The sequence below is a fragment of the Castanea sativa genome, chromosome 10 (genome assembly GCF_040712315.1).
Source record: "Castanea sativa cultivar Marrone di Chiusa Pesio chromosome 10, ASM4071231v1".
Classification (NCBI taxonomy): domain Eukaryota; kingdom Viridiplantae; phylum Streptophyta; class Magnoliopsida; order Fagales; family Fagaceae; genus Castanea; species Castanea sativa.
Window position 1 is genome coordinate 14,211,555 of NC_134022.1, and position 18,115 is coordinate 14,229,669.

Below are 18,115 nucleotides of genomic sequence, written 5' to 3' on the forward strand. Positions count from 1 at the left end.
GGCATGGGGGAAGATCCATGTGACAATTTTAGGACGAGAGGATATACTATTGTGGATTGGTTTTGTATGTGTTTTTTTTTTTTTTTTTGATTACCAAACTTATACCAAAGCTTTCATTGATAAGGACTAAAGTCCAATGCAATTACATCATTCATGATCTGATTCACAATACAGGTGGGGAATCCTCAACCCAAATTACACATTCTTTTACATTCTTACCATCTCTAGCGAGTAAGTGAGCAGCCATATTGTTTTTCCTGTTCGTGTGGACTGCCCTCCAAGAGCGGAACAACTACAAGTATCTCCTGGAAGCTTCAATTATTTTTAGGATTGGAATGGCAGGTGCAGTAACTCCCTTTAAAGCATGTATCACCAGTTGGGCGTCTCTTTCCACAATGATATTCTTCAAGCCCAGGTCCCACGCAAGAAGAATTCCAGCTTCAGTAGCTTTGGCTTCTGCTTCTAATGCCCGCAACGGAAACTCCAGCTTTTTGCTCATTGCCCCCATTATCTGCCCGTGGTTATTCCTGATGACCACATCAATTCCACATGTACCTTGTTCTTCAAAGACGGCAGCATCCACATTCACTTTATACCAGCCCTGTGGCAGAGGGGTCCAATGTGTGTGCTTGATCATAAGCTGAGGAGACTGACCTTTGGACGGCAGGGCAGAGCGGACTTCCTCCCGATACCCCCTTGCTTCTTCCGCGATAATTTTGCTTTGTTTGCAAACTCCCCCATGCCTAATTGTATTCTTATTGTTCCACAAACACCAAGCCACAATAGCAAACAACTCCCAATCCTTGTCTCCTTAGGATTCCAACAGTATCCATAATACATCCAGGAAGTCCTTTAGAGGAGGAACAGAGTTATCAATACTAAAACCCATACCCCTCCACGTTTCTCTTGCTACTGTACAGCTCCAAAGAATATGGCCAGAGGTTTCGCTCTCTCCGCAATAGTCACAGCAATCATCCATTATAATCTTCCTATGCACCAAACACTCCTTAGTAAGGAGAATATTTCTACTTGCTCTCCATAAGAAATGCTTTATTCTGTTTGGGCATTGGAGGCCCCATATGGTCCACCATATTATTTTCATCCTGGACTTGTCCGAGCACTCAGGGACATCCTCGCCACATTTTGCTTCAGCAAGGCATTTAACCGCTTCTCTATATGCACTCTTTACTGTGAAACAACCATTTGGTGTTCTGGCCTATACCAAGGAGTCCGTCGGGTTCAAGGGACTGAGGGGGATGCTCAGAATAGTTTCCGCTTCATGGGGAAGGAAAATATGCTTGACCAGCATGGTTCGCCACTCCTCTTTCTCGTGGTTGATGAGAGATGCTACGTTTTCACCGAACCCCATAGCATCTTTTGGAGTTATTACCTTGCCTGAAGCAGAGGATGGCAGCCAGCTCGCATTCCATATCTCAATACTTCTTCCATCACCAAAAACCCACCGAGACCCCTCCTTGATAATATTTTTTGCTGCCATGATGCTCCTCCATATGTTTGATGGTTTACTACCCGGTTGGGCTTCCATGAATGATGAGTTCGGGAAGTATATAGCCTTTAACACTCTATGAGCCAGTGAGTAGGGATTCTGTTGTAGCCTCCATCCTTGCTTGGTGAGGAGGGCTAAATTAAAATCTTTTAGGTCCCTGAATCCCATGCCGCCCTCAGCCTTTGGTTTACACAAGTTTTTCCAAGATACCCATGCTACCTTCTTTTCCCTCCCCTGTTGACCCCACCAAAAACCTCCCATCATCGAGTTAAGTTCTGAGCACAGTGAGTCCGAGAGCTTGAAAGCATTCATGGTGTATGTTGGAGTGGCCTGTGCCACAGCTTTGATTAACACTTCCCTTCCAGCATTAGACAAGAGCTTCCCTTTCCAACCCGCTATCTTCCTCCCAATTTGGTCCTTTATGCGGTTAAAAGCTTTCTTTTTTGCTCTTCCAATCGGTGGGGGTAAACCCAAATACTTTTCATGGTGTTGTATGATTTGGGCTCCAAAGGTTCCTTTTGAGAACTCCCTAATTTCTTCTTTTGTGTTCTAGCTAAAGAATAGTGTCGTTTTATCTCTATTTAGTTTTTGCCCCGATTCCTCTTCATACACTTCCAGCACCCTAGCCACTTGTTCACATTCTTCCAATGTAACTCTACAGAATATAATGCTATCATCCGCAAAAAACAGATGAGACATTCTTGGAGCATGTCTTGTAGCCGCCACCCCTCTAATCAGCCCCTCTCTCTCTCTTTCTTTTTAATCATTGATGACAAACCTTCTCCACACAACAAGAACAAATACGAGGAAATTGGGTCCCCTTGACGGAGTCCCCTTGAAGGAGTGACCATTCCTTTCGGCTCCCCATTGATTAGAACCGAGAAGGTCATAGTGGTTACACACATCATAATGAGAGATATCCATCTATCTCCGAATCCCAGTTTCTTTATTATTGACTCAAGATATGCCCACTCAACTCTATCATACGCCTTACTCATGTCGAATTTTATTGCCATTAACCCTTCCTTCCCCCTCCTTCTCTGACTTATGGAGTGCATGGACTCGAATGCTACAATGACATTGTCCGTTATCATCCTTCTCGGAACAAACACACTTTGAGCTTCATTTATGACACCATGGAGGACTTTCTTAAGCCTGTTCGCAAGGACCTTAGAAATGATTTTATAAATCATGTTGCATAGGCTGATAAGGCGAAATTCCATTATCTTTTGGGGGTTTTTTATCTTACGGATCAGGCAGATGTAGGTTTTGTTGATATCCTTCGGCATCACACCTGTGTTAAGGGTGTGCAACACAAAATTCGTAACAGACGGTCCAACAATATCCTAATATTTTTGGTAAAAGACAGGAGACATACCATCCGAGCCTGGTGCCTTAGTTGGATGCATTTGTTTGAGGGCATACCAGACCTCCTCTGCCTTAAATTCCTTTTGGAGCTCTTCATTCATATTAGGTGTCACCCTCAATTCCATGGCATTTAGACTTTCATCAAACCTGGCCGGTTGGTCAGAGCTGTAAATGGACTTAAAATACTCCAGGATTATCCTCTCTGTTGTCTCCTGATCTTCATGCCAAGCGCCCATCTCATCCATCAAACCCCCAATTCTATTCTTCCGTCGTCTTTGGCTAGCTGTAGCATGGAAAAACTTGGAGTTTTTGTCACCATGTTGCAACCACATAATCTGTGATCTCTAATTCCACATAATCTCTTTCCTGGAATGCAGTTCATTAATCTCCTTTTTTAGTGTCTGAATTTCCTCTGTTGTTTCGTAGAGCAAGTTAAGGGACTCAAGAAGTTGGAGGCGGATCTATTTCTGCTTTAGATTTTTGTAGATATTACTAAAATTATTTTGGTTCCAGCACTGAAGTTCCGTCTGACATCTTTCTATTCTTTCTTGTATTGACAGAACCGAATCATCCCTGTAGGGGTCCCATGCTAATTCAATAATCTCCTTGCACTCTTCCTCTCGAGTCCACATTGCTTCAAAGAAGAACCGTTTCTTCCCTCTTCTTTGTTGGTGGTCCTTATTCAAAAACAGGGCTAAGAGGCAATGATCCGAGGAAGACATTGATACATGGTGAACCTTAGCTTCCGGAGAGACCAAAGACCAAGCTTCATTAGCAACCATTCTGTCCAAACGGATTAAAGTTCGTTGGTCGCCAAATCTGCCCTTACACCAGGTAAACCTTTGTCCCACAAAACCCAAATCAATTAGGCCACACTTGCTCAGCACTTCTCTAAAGGCTTTCATTTGATCAGCATCTCTATCCCTCCAACCCAACTTCTCATCGGGATGTACAATTTCATTAAAATCACCACACACCAGCCACAGCATTTCACATTGTGCATTAAGAGTTTCAAGTAATTGCCAAGATGTGTACCTTTTGCCGATATCGAGGGGGCCATAAAAACCGGTTACTCTTCAAGGGCCTCCATTGCCAACGCCATGAACAACCACATCAATGTGGTAATGAGAACAGCTCTTGAACCTAATATCCGTTCCTTCCCGCCACAAAAGTGCCATCGTGCCACTCCGACCATCACTAGGAACAATGATCCCCTGAGTGAACCCCAATTTATTTTGGAATCCTTTCATCTGGTCTGTGTTTGCTTTTGTTTCTACTAAGAATACCACCACGGGGTTTTTCTTTTTCACCTCTTTGGTGAGAGTACGAACTACCGGCAAAACCCCCAAACCCCGACAGTTCCAGGCTAGGACTGTCATTGGGCTGGGCAGTGCTGCCTTGTAGCCACCGCCACAGGTTTTGTATGTGTTGGTGTAGCGAGGAAGGGGTGAATTACCTTTTGATTCATTGCAAGGTAGCTTACCCTTTGTGGTGTTTTGTATCCAAGGAGTGTGAAGATATTTTGTTTGGCTAGAGGAACTGGTTTGGAAAATATTCGTCGGAAATTTGGAACCTTGTTCCACTTTGTTTGATGTTGACTCTGGCGAGAACAGAGTAGGAGAATATTTGAGGATTTGGAGATTTCTAGTAACCAGCTTCTAGCTCTTTTATGTTTGTAATTCTATAGGCTACAAATTAGGTAGCCTCTTTTCAATAAATTTCTTACTTATATAAAATAAAAATAAAAACAACAACAACCAAGCTTAGTTAAACATTTAATCAATGATTAATTTTCAAATTTTATAGCAGTACTAGTTTTATACGTCGACAGCTTGGTAATTTCAATCCAAGATCTTCTAATAAGCATGATCTACAAATAAAACTGGAAATAAATAAAACCCAAACCTTGAAAGGAAGAATGGTTTCCATAATTAATTAACACTCTTATCACACTATCATGTACATAAAAAACCAAGAATGGTTTCCGTAGTTCTTATCTCATTGAAGTCTGATTTATTATACTAAAAATAGAAATCAGATGATCTGACGCAATGAAGAACACCAATAATATTTGGAGCATCTGACCTTCAACTATGGTGGACTCAAAAAAGCCTCCCTGAAAGCCAAAATTCTGTGTCAAGGAGTAAGGGAATGCTAAGGCAATACTTGTGCCTAAATCCCTGATTGTACAGTCTCTGCCAATTGTCAATGGTCCATAATAGCAGTGACAAACTGCATTGCATGTCATACATCAACCAAAACCAGGAGGTACATCAGGGTCCTCATCACTACCATCATATGGCAGCTTCTGCTGCTCCATGTCTGCAGAAAAGCCAGGCGGCGCATGGAGATCAACATCTTCTGGCTCCAACGCATCCTGTGAGTGGGGAGTATCTTCCTCCTGTTGTTCCACAAGTTCTCTTTCTTGAGGCATTGGTGGCTGAAGCTTTTGTTTGTGTTTCTCCTCAAGGTCGTTATTTTGATGGTTATTTAAGAGAGAAAACCCTGGGGGTTCTTTTGGCTCACTATCAGAAAACATATCATCTACTTCACAAGCTGAGGCAGCACCAGAACCATTATTTTCAGCTTTCATTTGAATTGGCATCATGTCATGGGTGGATTCACCCCCTTCTTTCCCTTTTGGGTTCACTAACTTATTATAAACAGATTGTACAGTTTCTGTAATTTCACTTTTCATGCCGTCACCTGATCTAATTATTTGCCACAAGCCATCAGAGATCTGGCTCATTACTTTATTCCTGGTCATTATAAACACAACACATTAGATCTTCAGATTTCATTTGACTCAAATCTTAAATTAAATGATAACAAGCAACTAAGAAGAGTTCCTAGATTGGTGAATTGTGATATTAAAAAAATAATAATAAGAATAGCAAAAATTCCACCAATTTTCTTCTTGAATAAGCCCAACTAATTAATCTTGAATACCATAGAATACTTAAGAAATATTAAAAACTTACCCAACCTCATCATATATTGCATCAGAAATTTGTCTTGGTTTCATATTTTCAGCACCTGCACGATTAAGCGCTGCTGACTGCTGCACTATTGATATTATCTCATTGCGCAACTCCTCCTGCATTTACTTTCCTTGTTCAGAATTACAGGTCCCCGAAAAAGGGGTTTCTAAAAATCAAAATAACCATACCACATTGACATAAATCAATTGAAAAACAGTAGCTGAACTATCTAACTACGCATAAAACAATCCAATAAGCCTCACACTAGCTACTTTCCAACAATTTCACTACAACTCAAAAAATTTTACACTAACATTCTTTCATAAAAAATATGATTTTCATTAAGTGAAAGCAATGTAAGTCTAATAGCAATAGGTACAAACGCACAAACTCTTGGCGCTAAATACTACTTTTGAATGAAGAAAATTTTAGTATTTCCATGTTCGCTAAAGTCATGGGAGTACCAAGAAACCACTTAAAAAGACCAGTAGACAAAAGCAGCTGAGAGAGTTGCTTGACCATGCCGAGGTCCTATTGCCACACTAGTAGCAATAAAAACTCAATCTCCGCACTATTAGGGACTTACTATTCAAAAAAGAACAAAACATTATTTTTTCCTAAATCAACAGACCATGTGTCTTTCTCGCTTTTCTTAGAATCGCTGCAAAGGTACAACCTTTTGCAACAAATCGATGAGATTCGGTACAAATTTCCCCCAAATTTACAACTAAATCCGAATATATACGCAATAAAAATAATTAGTACAAATTTTGCCCTACAAAATTGGAATTTAGACCGTGTTGAATTAGAAACCTGAATGTTTATTTAAGCAGAACAAACGCGAATGTTTAGTTTAAAAAAAAAAAAAAAAGCAATGATAAACCCTAGGAGAGAGAGAGAGAATTTAGTTACGTTGTCCTTGAGCTTGCGAATGATCTTGAGGCGGAGATTGTCGAAGTCGCCATCGTCTTTGAGTTTGGCAATGACGTCGTCTTTGCCAATTTTGGGAGTGGGACTGCTCTCCTCCATTGCTTCTGGAATCTGCATCACAACACAACACAAAAGGGTTTTCTTTTTTTCTGTCAGCACAGCAGAGTAGCGGTAGTCCTAATCCTAAGTGCTTAGTACTAACTGGCAACGGAGTCCTTTGTTTTGCTTTGTTTTGTTGTGTAGGTACACCAACGTACAGGGACTTTTATTTAGCTGAGTCAATGTTATTGCTTCTCTCTTTTCTTTTCTATACCATGTTTGAGGTTTTTTTTTTTTTAATTCAAATCCAAAATTAATATTAATATAATAATAATAATTGGATTTTGTTAACAGTGGGTGTGTGTGGGTATTTATTTAGAAAATATTTTTAGATATTTTTTATAGTAAAACAAAAAATAAAAATAAACCTTCAAAGGGTAGTATTAAAATTTTCTTAAAATGATTTATTAGCAAAATTAACCAAACTCATAATAATAAGTAAAGTAAAATGTTTGGTTTCAAAACAATTCATGTCTCATAAAGTTGAATTATACTTTAAAAATTGATTTAAAAATTAAAGATTAAGAATGAATCTCAATATATTTTGTGTTCATAAATAAATAAAGAAGAAATGGTATAAAATCAAAATAATTGAGCTTATAAATAACAAATAGAAAGAAAAATAAGAATTACTATAAAATCCTACTATTATATCCTAATATTTTTACTATTAAATAGAGAAATAAGAAAATTCATATTTTTACATCCATTTCCTTATGTGGTGCCACTTTTTTTCCTCCCAAATTAGGTTTGGACAACGTAAAAGAGGTTTAATTTACCATATAAGACGATAGTACTAGCACATCAAATCATTGCTTGTTACTCGGGACAATTTTCTATGTTCCTTTCCCTTTTTAATTATATATATATATATATATATACTAATTTAATCATAAATTATTTTTTCTTCTTCATTCACAATTTTTGAACCCTTTGCTTAGGAGTATTCCATCGTTCTTAAAACTTCAGAGTTCACATTTTTTGTACCTTCAGAGTACACCATTCTTATACCTTCAAGAATGGTGTCTCCATCAATCAACAATCCAATATTTAATATATGCATTTTCTCAATTAATTAATTTAATGAACTAATACTATGATGTAAATGCAAATTTTGTTGAAGTGGAAGCTTAAATAAAAAAAATCCTAAGAAATGCGTCACATGACATAATCTTATATTTTTCTGCCTCTATATATACTAAAATATAACCAATGCATGGCACAGGATTGATTTCTAAATTTTCATTGATATTATAAAAATCATATTGTTTTTATATTCTTAACTAATTGCAAATATTCTTAACTAATTGCAAAGTTAACCATGCTTCACTTGCTTTTTTTCAATTCCATATTCTACTAAACATGTTTTCCAGCAACTATAAATTAGTTATACAATTAAATTTATATTTCAGTAATTAATATTATATATTGTGTCCACTGGCTGAAATTATTGTTTGGTATTTTTTTTTCATTTTTTATATTTCATTGTCTCAACTGTTAATTTTCTTAACTCTGCCAAACCAAATTTAAAAATAAGAATTTGTAATACAATATTTTGATACATTGATATCGCAAAGTTCTATATATAAGACATGTAAGGCTGCTACTTTGGTGGCGGTCACCAGAGCCACCGTTTTGGCAGTTGATTTCGATGATTTGGTAACCAAACCTCCAGCACCAGCGACTTCAGGAGCTGAGCCACCTAAACAAAAACTCTGGTGATCAGACAGCCAACATCGATGGCTAGAACGGCGGATTCAGTTATCAGTCCTCAAGCACCAATAGCTGGAACACAGTCTCCATTGATAGAGCCGCTGGCATCGATCGTCAAGGCGGCAGCTTCGACCATTGGATTGCCAACAAAAAGTTCCCTGCCCCTAGACCAGTTACCTAACTACCAAATGGGGTGAAGGGAGGCCATTGTGTGTTTTTGTAAAATATTTTACCAAATTTTTATAAATAAAATATTTTATAGCTTTTCATAAAGGATTTTGTAGTTACCAGAAAATATTTTACAAATTTGACCACATTTTACACTCAAACAAACACTTGAAAATGAAAAAGCATTTTTCAAAAAATATTTTATTTCAAAACAAACAAAGTAGTAGTTGGAAAGTATAAAGTAGGTCTCACTAGAATTTAATTATGTAAATACAGGACATGAACCCTTCCACCCCTAAATTAACTTTATCCCCTTGTATGAGAGAGAGAGAGAATCCAAATAAAATGCAATCTTCAAATACAACTTTGAGAACAAAACAATGTATCAAACAGTTTATCTGCAGGTAAGTAAAAAGGGAACATTTAGAAAACCATGAGCCTAAAGGCTACCAGCATATATCCAGAGCTCCAAATGTTTGATGAAATCATTCTTTATTCTCTGATAATCTATAACTGAATTGATAACACAAAACCATTTTAAAAAAATTAAAAAAAATTAAAAAAAAAAAAGACAGAATAAAAAGAATGAAGCACTTGGGTTTTCCAGAAAGAATTGAAACGTCAATCAACCAAAATTTAAGGGAAAGTCTAACATATATATGCAAAACAAATCTAAATCTATCCCAAATATCTTAATCAAAACCAAAACTAACCCAATCTAATCAGAATACCTAAGCATATTTGACACTCGAAGGAATGTTCTTCTAACCCAAATTCCTTAATCAAAACCAAATTTAAGCCAAATACCAAAATGCAATCCAATCCAATTAAATTACTTAGACTAAAATCATATTTGACCCGAAATTTAAAGAAAAAAATAAATAAATAAAACTCGAGTGGAAATTGGAAAATACAGCAGTTTGATAGTGACAGAGGCATAGACTTTGGCGAGTATACGATTGCAGTTGAGTTGGCAGACAAATTCCTCATATTTTTGCTTCCCCTCTTTGTCCCTTGCGAGAAATTATAGTCATTTGGTGAACCATATCATTTATCCACCATTCTACTAAAAGACTCACATTTGTTTAAAATTGTTGAATCAATAATCAGTTTCTATTTAAAAAAAAATTCTAACTCAGCAATTTTAAACAGGTGAAATTCTTTTAGCAAAATAATAAACCATATCACTTATCCACCGTAAGAACTTATAATTTCTCGTCCCTTGCCAATGCTCTCTATTCAACGCTCTCTATTCAACGAACTCTTTTTGAGTCTGTTTTTTACTTTTTGCCAACCATTTATTTCTTATAGTTAGTGAAACTATTTACATCTTATAGTTTTAGCGAAACAGTGTAATATAAACCGTTAAAGAGTAATGAATATTGATACGGTGTAGTTATAAGTGTTTTTTTTTTTTTTAATTATTAACGTCTTTGTATTTATATATATAAAACATAAAACTGTACATAACAAATGTCGTAACGGGAGGGAATTATAGATGTCTTACGCATTTATATATAGTATTAAATGGTATGATATTGATATTGATATTGATTGATTAGTTCAAATCACCCCAATTTTAACTTTGAGGTATACCAATTTCCACCATCTACTACTTTTATTCCAGGCAACACTGAAATTTATGATTTCACGTTACCAGATTCTACCACTACGATCAGATAATGTTATATGCCCAACCAAATTACATGTATCAAATCTAGATTTGTACCACCAAACCTATGCACCTTCCTAAACTCTATCAAGAAAAGGGTAAAATATAAGAAACCCCGGAAAAAAAAATTAAGAGATAAGTTGGGCCAATGTTGCCTCATTTTATGTACAAGTTGGTAACCAGGCCCCAGTACAGTTCTGTATTGAGATTTTATGGTAAGATACAATTGTATACAACACGACAACATAATGAGTCCCAGAGCTTAGAATAAATTGCAGTCTCATTCCTTGCAGCATAATGGCAAAACTCTCCTAAAATCACCAACACCATCCGGAGAAAACCAAGGGAAGCTTCCAGTGTCAAAGATACGATTATTTCTGGGATGAATGATGAGTCCTCTTACGTGAGGAACACTGATCAGCTATACAGCTTGAGTTTCTGTCAAACATTTCATCAAGTTAAACAACTAGAGATTAGTGAAATTGTCATTCAGGTTTTCAGTAATATACTTACAAATCTTCATCATTCTTTTTATTTCTTGATAACTCCTGTGTTTTCCTAGATGGTCCAGCCACCTGCCAAATGGTGGTAATGACTCAGTTTAGGACTATACTTGAGTACAAGGATGGTCCAGCCACCTGTCTGGCATTTTCCTAGATTTCTAACTATTGTGACCTCGACAGAATGAGTCAACGGGAACCTTTTTCAGGTTATTGGAACAGCACCAACCACTAATATCCAGACTGCTGACAGACAAATAAATTTAAAGCATCATCAATCAGAATATCCAATTGATGTGCCTCAAGAAATCTCTTGGTTTCAAAATCAGATGGTGGGAGGACTGATCATAAGCAAGGAATTAGCAACAGACTATCAACATGTCTACATGATATATCACATGCAACAAATGCTTCACTTCACAGAAAGGGAAAATGAAAGTGTAAAAACCATAAGCACCTAATTAGAAATTAAAGACAAATAAAAAACATTGAAATGTTTTAAGATAAGCATACTGACAGGGAGGCATAACTGTTTGTTGCTTCTGCTATGGGCCTCCAGATATTCTTCATAAGACTGCAATAACAAACCAGGAAAATTCCATATATCAGTGGAGTAAAAAATGATAATAAATTTGAAGGTATCATGAGATTGTTCTCAACAGACAACAGTTGTTCCTATTTCATTTTTAATAAAATAACAGATGACAGACCATTCACAGAACAGCCAATCGAACAAAGAACTCAAACACTTGACATTTGCCAAGGATTCAACATCAAATTGGGTAAAGTGTGCCAGTCTGGCTTTATGAACAGCCTAGGCACAATACACAAAGATATTTAAGTATTTTGCATTAACAAGCATTAGTCTTCCTCAGTAAGAAAAGTGATAAGAACTGCAGGCAGGGAGCTCTTTATCTGCATCAACAAAGTGATTGACTTATCTTTCTAATCAGAAATAAAACCACTACGAGAGAGAGAGAGAGAGAGAGAGAAAGAGTCTTTCCTCCAAAAAGAAAAGAGCAATAAAATTTTTACATTCGTACAATAAAAATAATACATAATAAATTCAACACCTCAACCATTAAGGTTTCCAAGGACAGAACCAATAAGTTCACAACAATTGAATTTGATCCCTGAGAAAAGAGGAGGGAAGAGGGAAGTTGATCTAAGACTTTATAATTACCCTAGCCATAAAAGAGTTGATTTCAATTACAATGAAAATTTCAAACAAAATATTGTTTCATGATGTTCATACATTAGTTAAGAAAATGTTCACTTAATAAATAGCCTTCAGTTGTTAGCTACAAAAGAAAGAAATAAAGCATTAGTGATCTCAATTAGAAGAGAGAAACTAAGATAGGACACTAATACCATTTCAAGAAGATCATCCTCAGTCAGAGTACTTGTAAATGGGCTTTCTGCTGACAAACCCCAAACTTCATATCGAGAAGACATATCCACATCCACTTGTAAATTAGAGAGGTCTCCATTAATGCGAGAACATTTTGTTCCATCAACTTGTGATGACCCAGTGGTAATCGGTGGATTGTTAGGAAACATAACCCCTGTGGAACTCTGGTATCCTAAGTGAAATCTATTTGCTTCAGGCTGATGCGAGTAGAGCAATGAAGGATAAAGCATAGGTGTTCTGGACCATGGCATATGCCCTGGAGGCACATTATACTCTTCATTTCCTAAAGAACATGGAGAATCTGCACAAGGCCTTTTGGAAGGAATATCATCCCTGTAAAAACTGCTACGGCATAACGCACATAATTACCAATAAGGTTATGAATTTGGAATTTGACAAATGGGGTTTTCCTCTTTTTTCCCCTTCTATTTATCAAAGACTAAACATATTCACCATTGAGCTTCTTAAGAGATATTACCTACTCAGCGAGTCATCCACATCACTCTTCCCATCAAGGAGCTCACAAAGAGCTTCTCCAATATCTGGAGATAACTCCTGGAAAGAATACATGACTCACAATCATTTTTTAAAAACTGTCCTCAAAGGTTCTAAACAACACACACACACACACACCCCCCCCCCCCCCTCTCAAAAATAAAAAGAAGAAGAAACAAAAAGCACTTAATATAAAGGACACCTGGCAATCTCTGCTAATTTTGACAGGTTTGTAGTCATTCAATGGATTCCTGAGGTGAAGAGTCTTTTGAAAAGGCAAATCATTTAACTGCAGCCACTTGACCTTAAAGCTGCGCCCCCAGGGATTGCTTTTTCCACTCCCTTGACTCCAAACATTGTCTCGCCTCCACCCAACAGAAGACATCATTTGGGCATACCCTTGGAAGAAACCACTCATGTTTACACTAAATATAAGAATTACTTTACCAGAGTTCTGCAAGACAAGCATATGCTTCTCTGTAATGCACAGAAATTAGAAAGTAGGGCACAAAATTAAAATAAAAGGGATCTTACAAGAAAGGCTTCTTCCAGAATTGGTTCGTTCATGACCTGAGTTGCCCAAATTCCTTTCTCAATCGATCGTTGGATATTATCGTGGTTCAAACTCTTAATGATGAAATATCTTGTGTTATACAATTTACCCTTTTTGCTAGTGGTTGACTTTCCCAGTGGATCATGGGAGTTCCGCACTTTATCTTCCCTAGATGGATAGCCATTCTCATTCACTTTGTAACTTGAGCTATCTGACAAGAAATTTCATATTATTCTTATATCAAACATTCGGATTTCAAGATGAAATTTTGGAAGAGGAATAAGTTTTTTGGATGTCACGTAAGTAGAGTGTATAATTGACAAGCATCCACTGCAAGCAGGTTCATCTCCCATAAAAAAATAGGTAGCGAAGATAACAGAAGGGCTCAACAAATGACTTTAAAGCCCAAAGCAGAAGCAGAAACTTGCCATATTTATTGAAAGATCAACATTTGCAAATGAGAGTTACTATTAAACAAAACACATATTAATTGTATATAGAGAATATAACTTGCATCATTTACTACCTGGATCATCTGAATTTCCCATGTCTTGTTTCCATTCAGTCACTGATGAATCAACTACAGACGCATTCTCCTTTGCAGTGTCAGAAGACATATCCCTACAACCTAACATGTTACAAAGCAGGTGTATATCAATAAAGGCTGGATGGTATAGAAGTCTAACACTTATGTACAGGAAGAAGAACAAACAGTATTATCACCAACATGAAATAATATGGACCATCAGAAATCCATAGCACTCAGTTTTGCTGAATATAAAAGGATAACTACTGAGCTGGCACAACCATAGTGTGATAAGAGAAAAAATATACTCTTTGGAAACCTAATGTTAAGGTGACATCCAAGAATAATTTCCCATGGTAGTTAATAGGTTACTAGAATTTTATCATATCTTTTATTTTCTTTTTCCTTTTTAATATATAATCAAGTTTTTTATTAAAATTAGACTTCATGTACACGTATAATGAACACAAAGAAGTCAAAAGAATTACAAAGAAAGAGTATTATGTACAGAAAGGCAACAAGTCTAAAAAATCAATGATGGAGTTACTATTAGTGAGACCCATGACCAAGATGAATCAAATAAAGACTAGTAAACATTACTATCAATTAAATCCTTGAAATTTCCGTATCCTCAAACATAAAACGATTTCTTTCCCTCCACAATGTCCACATTGAACTTAACAGGACTGTTCCAAATATTCAAAGAATCCTTACCAACCCAATTTTTCCATCTAAACAACAGGTCAGTGACCTCCAATAAATCCCAAAGGATCTAAATGCGAAGCTCCACAAATCAAACACAACAGTTCAATTTGACAATAGCTGATCCACCTTCTCCCCACAACACCGACACATGCAACACCACCCTACCTGCGTATAGGCTTGCTTAATGAGATTATCATAAGTGACGATCTTCCCCCATGCCATCGTCCAAACAAGAAGGACCCTCTGTGGGGCATCAACACACCAAATACTCTTCTAAGAGAAAAGCTCTGCACGTGGACCCTTATGGTCCATTTGGATTGAGAGAGAGGGGGGTGGGAGGGAGTAGAGTAGAGTAGGCCCAAAATTAGTCTATTTTCAGCCAACTCTACTCTACTCCCCTCCACTCCCCCTTCCGGGCCAACTCTAGTCTACTCCCCTTCCTCCCCCCAATCCAAATGGGCCCTTAGGCATTGAAAAGGAAAAAAACATTGAAATCCTCACTCCTTTTCAACCTCCAACTCATTCTATAGAATTCGATAGGCTAAAAACTCAAAAGAATTATCCAGTATGAAAGAAACTCTAGATAGCCTATAAGCCATTGTTCTTGGCAAGATTTCCACTGAAAAAAAAAACCACTAATAGAAAACCCCAAAGCTTTTAAATCAAATCCAAGTTCAAACCCTATGTTTCCCTAAATCTCAATACCTTTCTCTTCCTTAAATTCCTATGGACAAAGCACTAGTCAGGTGCCACAACAAACACAATCCAATATTGGGTTCACACATAGAGGTGCTCACTTTATAGAAGAAAATAAGCCTTAGCATATGTGGATAGAGGTGTTAAATTAATGGCAAGAGCAATCTAGAGGCGTTTCTTGACTGGTGGAAATGAATAGTTTGGAATGTTTTTAGATGGTCTAGCTTAAATGAAGAGTCACAACTTTTTATCACAAAGGTAACTCAAGCCAAAACTCATTTTCACAAAGGCTAACTCATGGGGACAACAGGAATTTGGAGGGAATATTATTAACAAACTAACTATGCAGCCATTCAATCTTGGGAGGACCAATGAATTTCTATGACTCATTACTTTGTACCAACTCATTACAAGCAACATGCTCACTTGCAATTCTTGCAATTCACATAGTTGGTACAGGGGAGTTATTCTATTGACGAGTACACCTACAAGTTCCATAGCTTGGCTATGAGATCATGATTTCCATAGAACGAAGATGTGAAAATTTCTACATCTTTCAAAGGATTCTATCCTATTATTTTTTTCAAGTTTGGCTACAAATAAACTTTATACCATGGCCAATGCAATTCAAGTTGCATACCACATCAAAGCAGAGGTTAAAAAGAAAACATTAGTAAGCAATTTTAGAAGTGAGAGAATAATTGCGGATGCCAATTGAAAAAAAATTTCATTAATTGTAAAAAAAAAAAAAATGTAAACCATCACTCATCCAAATAAAGAACTTCTCAAACCTACTTATCAAAACAGAACTTTTCAAACCTAATCCAACTTCTTAGCCATGCATTAAGACAGTTAGCATGATATGAAGCATTGTTGCTGTAACTTTTCAGTGGAAGTAATACATGGTAAAACCCCCATCTTAGCCATTTCTCACTGACCCTTGGCTTCTAATGCTATCATCTAGGAAGCAAGGACACAATAAAAGGGTATGACACAATATGGAGACAAGATAAGGGTATGGCACAATACAGACATAACAATTAATAAATATATAATTTTAGATATATATTACATTAATGTCTGGTGTAAAAGAAAAATAATAAGTATCAACATTAGACTCTAGACTTGACACGTATTGAATTATGGTGTACTCCATCTCATTTTATCAAAATCTATTGGGTTTAAATACTAATTTAATCTCAAGGCATCTTTTCTTACCTAATAATTTCAGTTCTGTAGTCCACATTTTCATAGGCTTTTTCCTTTAATCGTTGCAGATTAATATATGTATTTCTGATTTTGCATATTTTTCTTTTGGGATTGGACCTTGTCTAGACCGTGCCACCATATTCAAAATTAAAATTATTTTTTCATTGGTCCGTCAGATACGTCTGGGACATGTATGCATGCACATGTCGGACGCAAACATGCCAAAGAAGTTTGAAGTGTCCGTGCTTCCTAGGTTATCATCCATTTACTTGAAAAAACCTTCAGTAACTGCCTAAAGTCTAAAACTTTCTAAACGTATCATTTATGTGACAATGCTACAATATATTGTTTCTTCCACACCCACTATCTTACAGAGTACTAATTAACTTCAACAAATTTGTTTCTAAAACCCCACAAAATTTTCAAATTCATACAATGATGATAAGGCAATTACTTGAAGATCAGATTTCCCACCAATTACCAAATATAGCACTGAGTTTCACTATGACAATGTTTGTTTTTCTTCATAATGAGCAAAAAAATCCCTTAATCAACTTCAAGCAAACACTCAATTACTCACTAATTATAAAAATCCACCCTGAAACTAGTTGAATCATTCTCAATCAAGTCAGAAGATAATACTCATAACAGTGAATTATCAACCAAAAACAAAAGTCACAATAAATAATTAAACCCATTTAATATCTTTCCGTACATTTTCGGTTCAACCAAATAGAACTCGTAGCAAAAATTGCACAAGCATTTTTCTACAAGTAACTAAACAGTGCAAGAAGATTCGAAGTGAAAATTGAAGTAGAAACGAAGTAAAAGCATACCTGTGTAGAGCGAGAAAAAGTGAGTGAGCGAGCGAGCGAGTGAGAGAGAGAGAGAGAGAGAGAGTAAAAGTAGTTCACGACAACGATAAGGTAAAGCTTTTTTTCTGCAACTTCGTAGCCCTAGTTTATTTTGTTCTATCTCTCACTCACACACACTCTCTCTCGCTCTCTGTGTTTTTCTTTTTCTTTTTTCTTTTTTTTAAATTTGTTTGGGAGATGAGTGCGGTGACGGGGATCATAATTTTTGGACTACGCAGGGATTGGTGATCTGTGCGTCTGTGACCGTACGAATCGTCACAGCTAATGTTTGATGGTGATGGATATGACGGACTTGGTTGAGTTTCACTATACGTGTCTGAATCTAGGGAAAGATTCTTGGATTTTAAAATTGAATACAAATCAAAACCAAACCAAAAACAAAGTGAGTTTCAAATTTTTTTTTAATAAATAAATTCAATCAGTTCCGAACTTGAAAGGATATCTAACTCTAAAGTCGTAAACAAGTACATGCTCAAAATCTATAATATTATTTTTAAATATTACTTTGTAAATAGTGCAGTTAAAATTTTGTTTTAAGTATTTTTTTTATTCTATACTTTACCAAAATTTCTTTTCATTTTATAAAACTTTAAAAATTTTGTTTTTTATTTCTAAATTATTAAAAATATTTTATTTTTTATTCTTAAATTTTACCAAAAGTTTGTTTTTCGCCTTCAAGCTATTGAAAAAGTTATTTTTTATTCCCC

General features: G+C 36.3%; 3 protein-coding genes across 5 annotated transcripts; all 3 read right to left on the reverse strand.

The window, feature by feature from the left end:
• Positions 1-292: 292 nt before the first annotated feature.
• LOC142612079 (uncharacterized) lies at positions 293-3,864 on the reverse strand. Its single transcript, XM_075784210.1, has 4 exons — positions 3,408-3,864; positions 2,938-3,158; positions 1,223-2,056; positions 293-754 (listed from the first exon to the last, which is right to left on the reverse strand). The coding sequence occupies exons 1-4, from the start codon at positions 3,862-3,864 to the stop codon at positions 293-295; spliced, it is 1,974 nt and encodes a 657-aa protein (XP_075640325.1).
• A 917-nt stretch (positions 3,865-4,781) lies between these two features.
• Positions 4,782-7,022, reverse strand: LOC142612654 (uncharacterized). Its single transcript, XM_075784775.1, has 3 exons — positions 6,769-7,022; positions 5,857-5,972; positions 4,782-5,634 (listed from the first exon to the last, which is right to left on the reverse strand). The coding sequence occupies exons 1-3, from the start codon at positions 6,901-6,903 to the stop codon at positions 5,127-5,129; spliced, it is 759 nt and encodes a 252-aa protein (XP_075640890.1). The 5' UTR covers positions 6,904-7,022; the 3' UTR covers positions 4,782-5,126.
• A 3,360-nt stretch (positions 7,023-10,382) lies between these two features.
• Positions 10,383-17,801, reverse strand: LOC142611595 (uncharacterized). Of its 3 annotated transcripts, XM_075783669.1 has the most exons (9): positions 17,370-17,796; positions 13,924-14,025; positions 13,379-13,608; positions 13,047-13,298; positions 12,828-12,904; positions 12,310-12,691; positions 11,456-11,512; positions 10,952-11,013; positions 10,383-10,876 (listed from the first exon to the last, which is right to left on the reverse strand). In XM_075783669.1, the coding sequence occupies exons 2-9, from the start codon at positions 14,012-14,014 to the stop codon at positions 10,810-10,812; spliced, it is 1,218 nt and encodes a 405-aa protein (XP_075639784.1). In that variant the 5' UTR covers positions 14,015-14,025; positions 17,370-17,796; the 3' UTR covers positions 10,383-10,809. The 3 variants fall into 3 exon arrangements, with proteins under 3 accessions (XP_075639784.1, XP_075639785.1, XP_075639786.1); XM_075783670.1 differs by lacking the exon at positions 10,952-11,013 and having other exon boundaries at positions 11,469-11,512; positions 17,370-17,801; XM_075783671.1 differs by lacking the exon at positions 10,952-11,013 and having other exon boundaries at positions 17,370-17,800.
• Between the last annotated feature and the right edge of the window lie 314 nt (positions 17,802-18,115).

Excerpts from the sequence above, each read along its gene's own strand:
- LOC142612079 (XM_075784210.1), bottom strand. The coding sequence starts at position 3,864 with ATGCTGTGGCTGGTGTGTGGTGATTTTAATGAAATTGTACATCCCGAT. Across the intron at positions 2,057-2,937 it reads AGGAATTTAAGGCAGAGGAG|AACACAAAAGAAGAAATTAG; the intron begins GTCTGGTATGCC and ends TTCTTTAGCTAG. Across the intron at positions 755-1,222 it reads TGAACCCGACGGACTCCTTG|AATACAATTAGGCATGGGGG; the intron begins GTATAGGCCAGA and ends TGGAACAATAAG.
- LOC142612654 (XM_075784775.1), bottom strand. The coding sequence starts at position 6,903 with ATGCAGATTCCAGAAGCAATGGAGGAGAGCAGTCCCACTCCCAAAATT. Across the intron at positions 5,973-6,768 it reads TTCGCAAGCTCAAGGACAAC|GAGGAGTTGCGCAATGAGAT; the intron begins GTAACTAAATTC and ends AAGTAAATGCAG. Across the intron at positions 5,635-5,856 it reads GCAATATATGATGAGGTTGG|GAATAAAGTAATGAGCCAGA; the intron begins GTAAGTTTTTAA and ends TATAATGACCAG.
- LOC142611595 (XM_075783669.1), bottom strand. The coding sequence starts at position 14,014 with ATGTCTTCTGACACTGCAAAGGAGAATGCGTCTGTAGTTGATTCATCA. Across the intron at positions 12,692-12,827 it reads GTGGATGACTCGCTGAGTAG|TTTTTACAGGGATGATATTC; the intron begins GTAATATCTCTT and ends ATGCCGTAGCAG. Across the intron at positions 10,877-10,951 it reads AAAAAGAATGATGAAGATTT|AAACTCAAGCTGTATAGCTG; the intron begins GTAAGTATATTA and ends AATGTTTGACAG.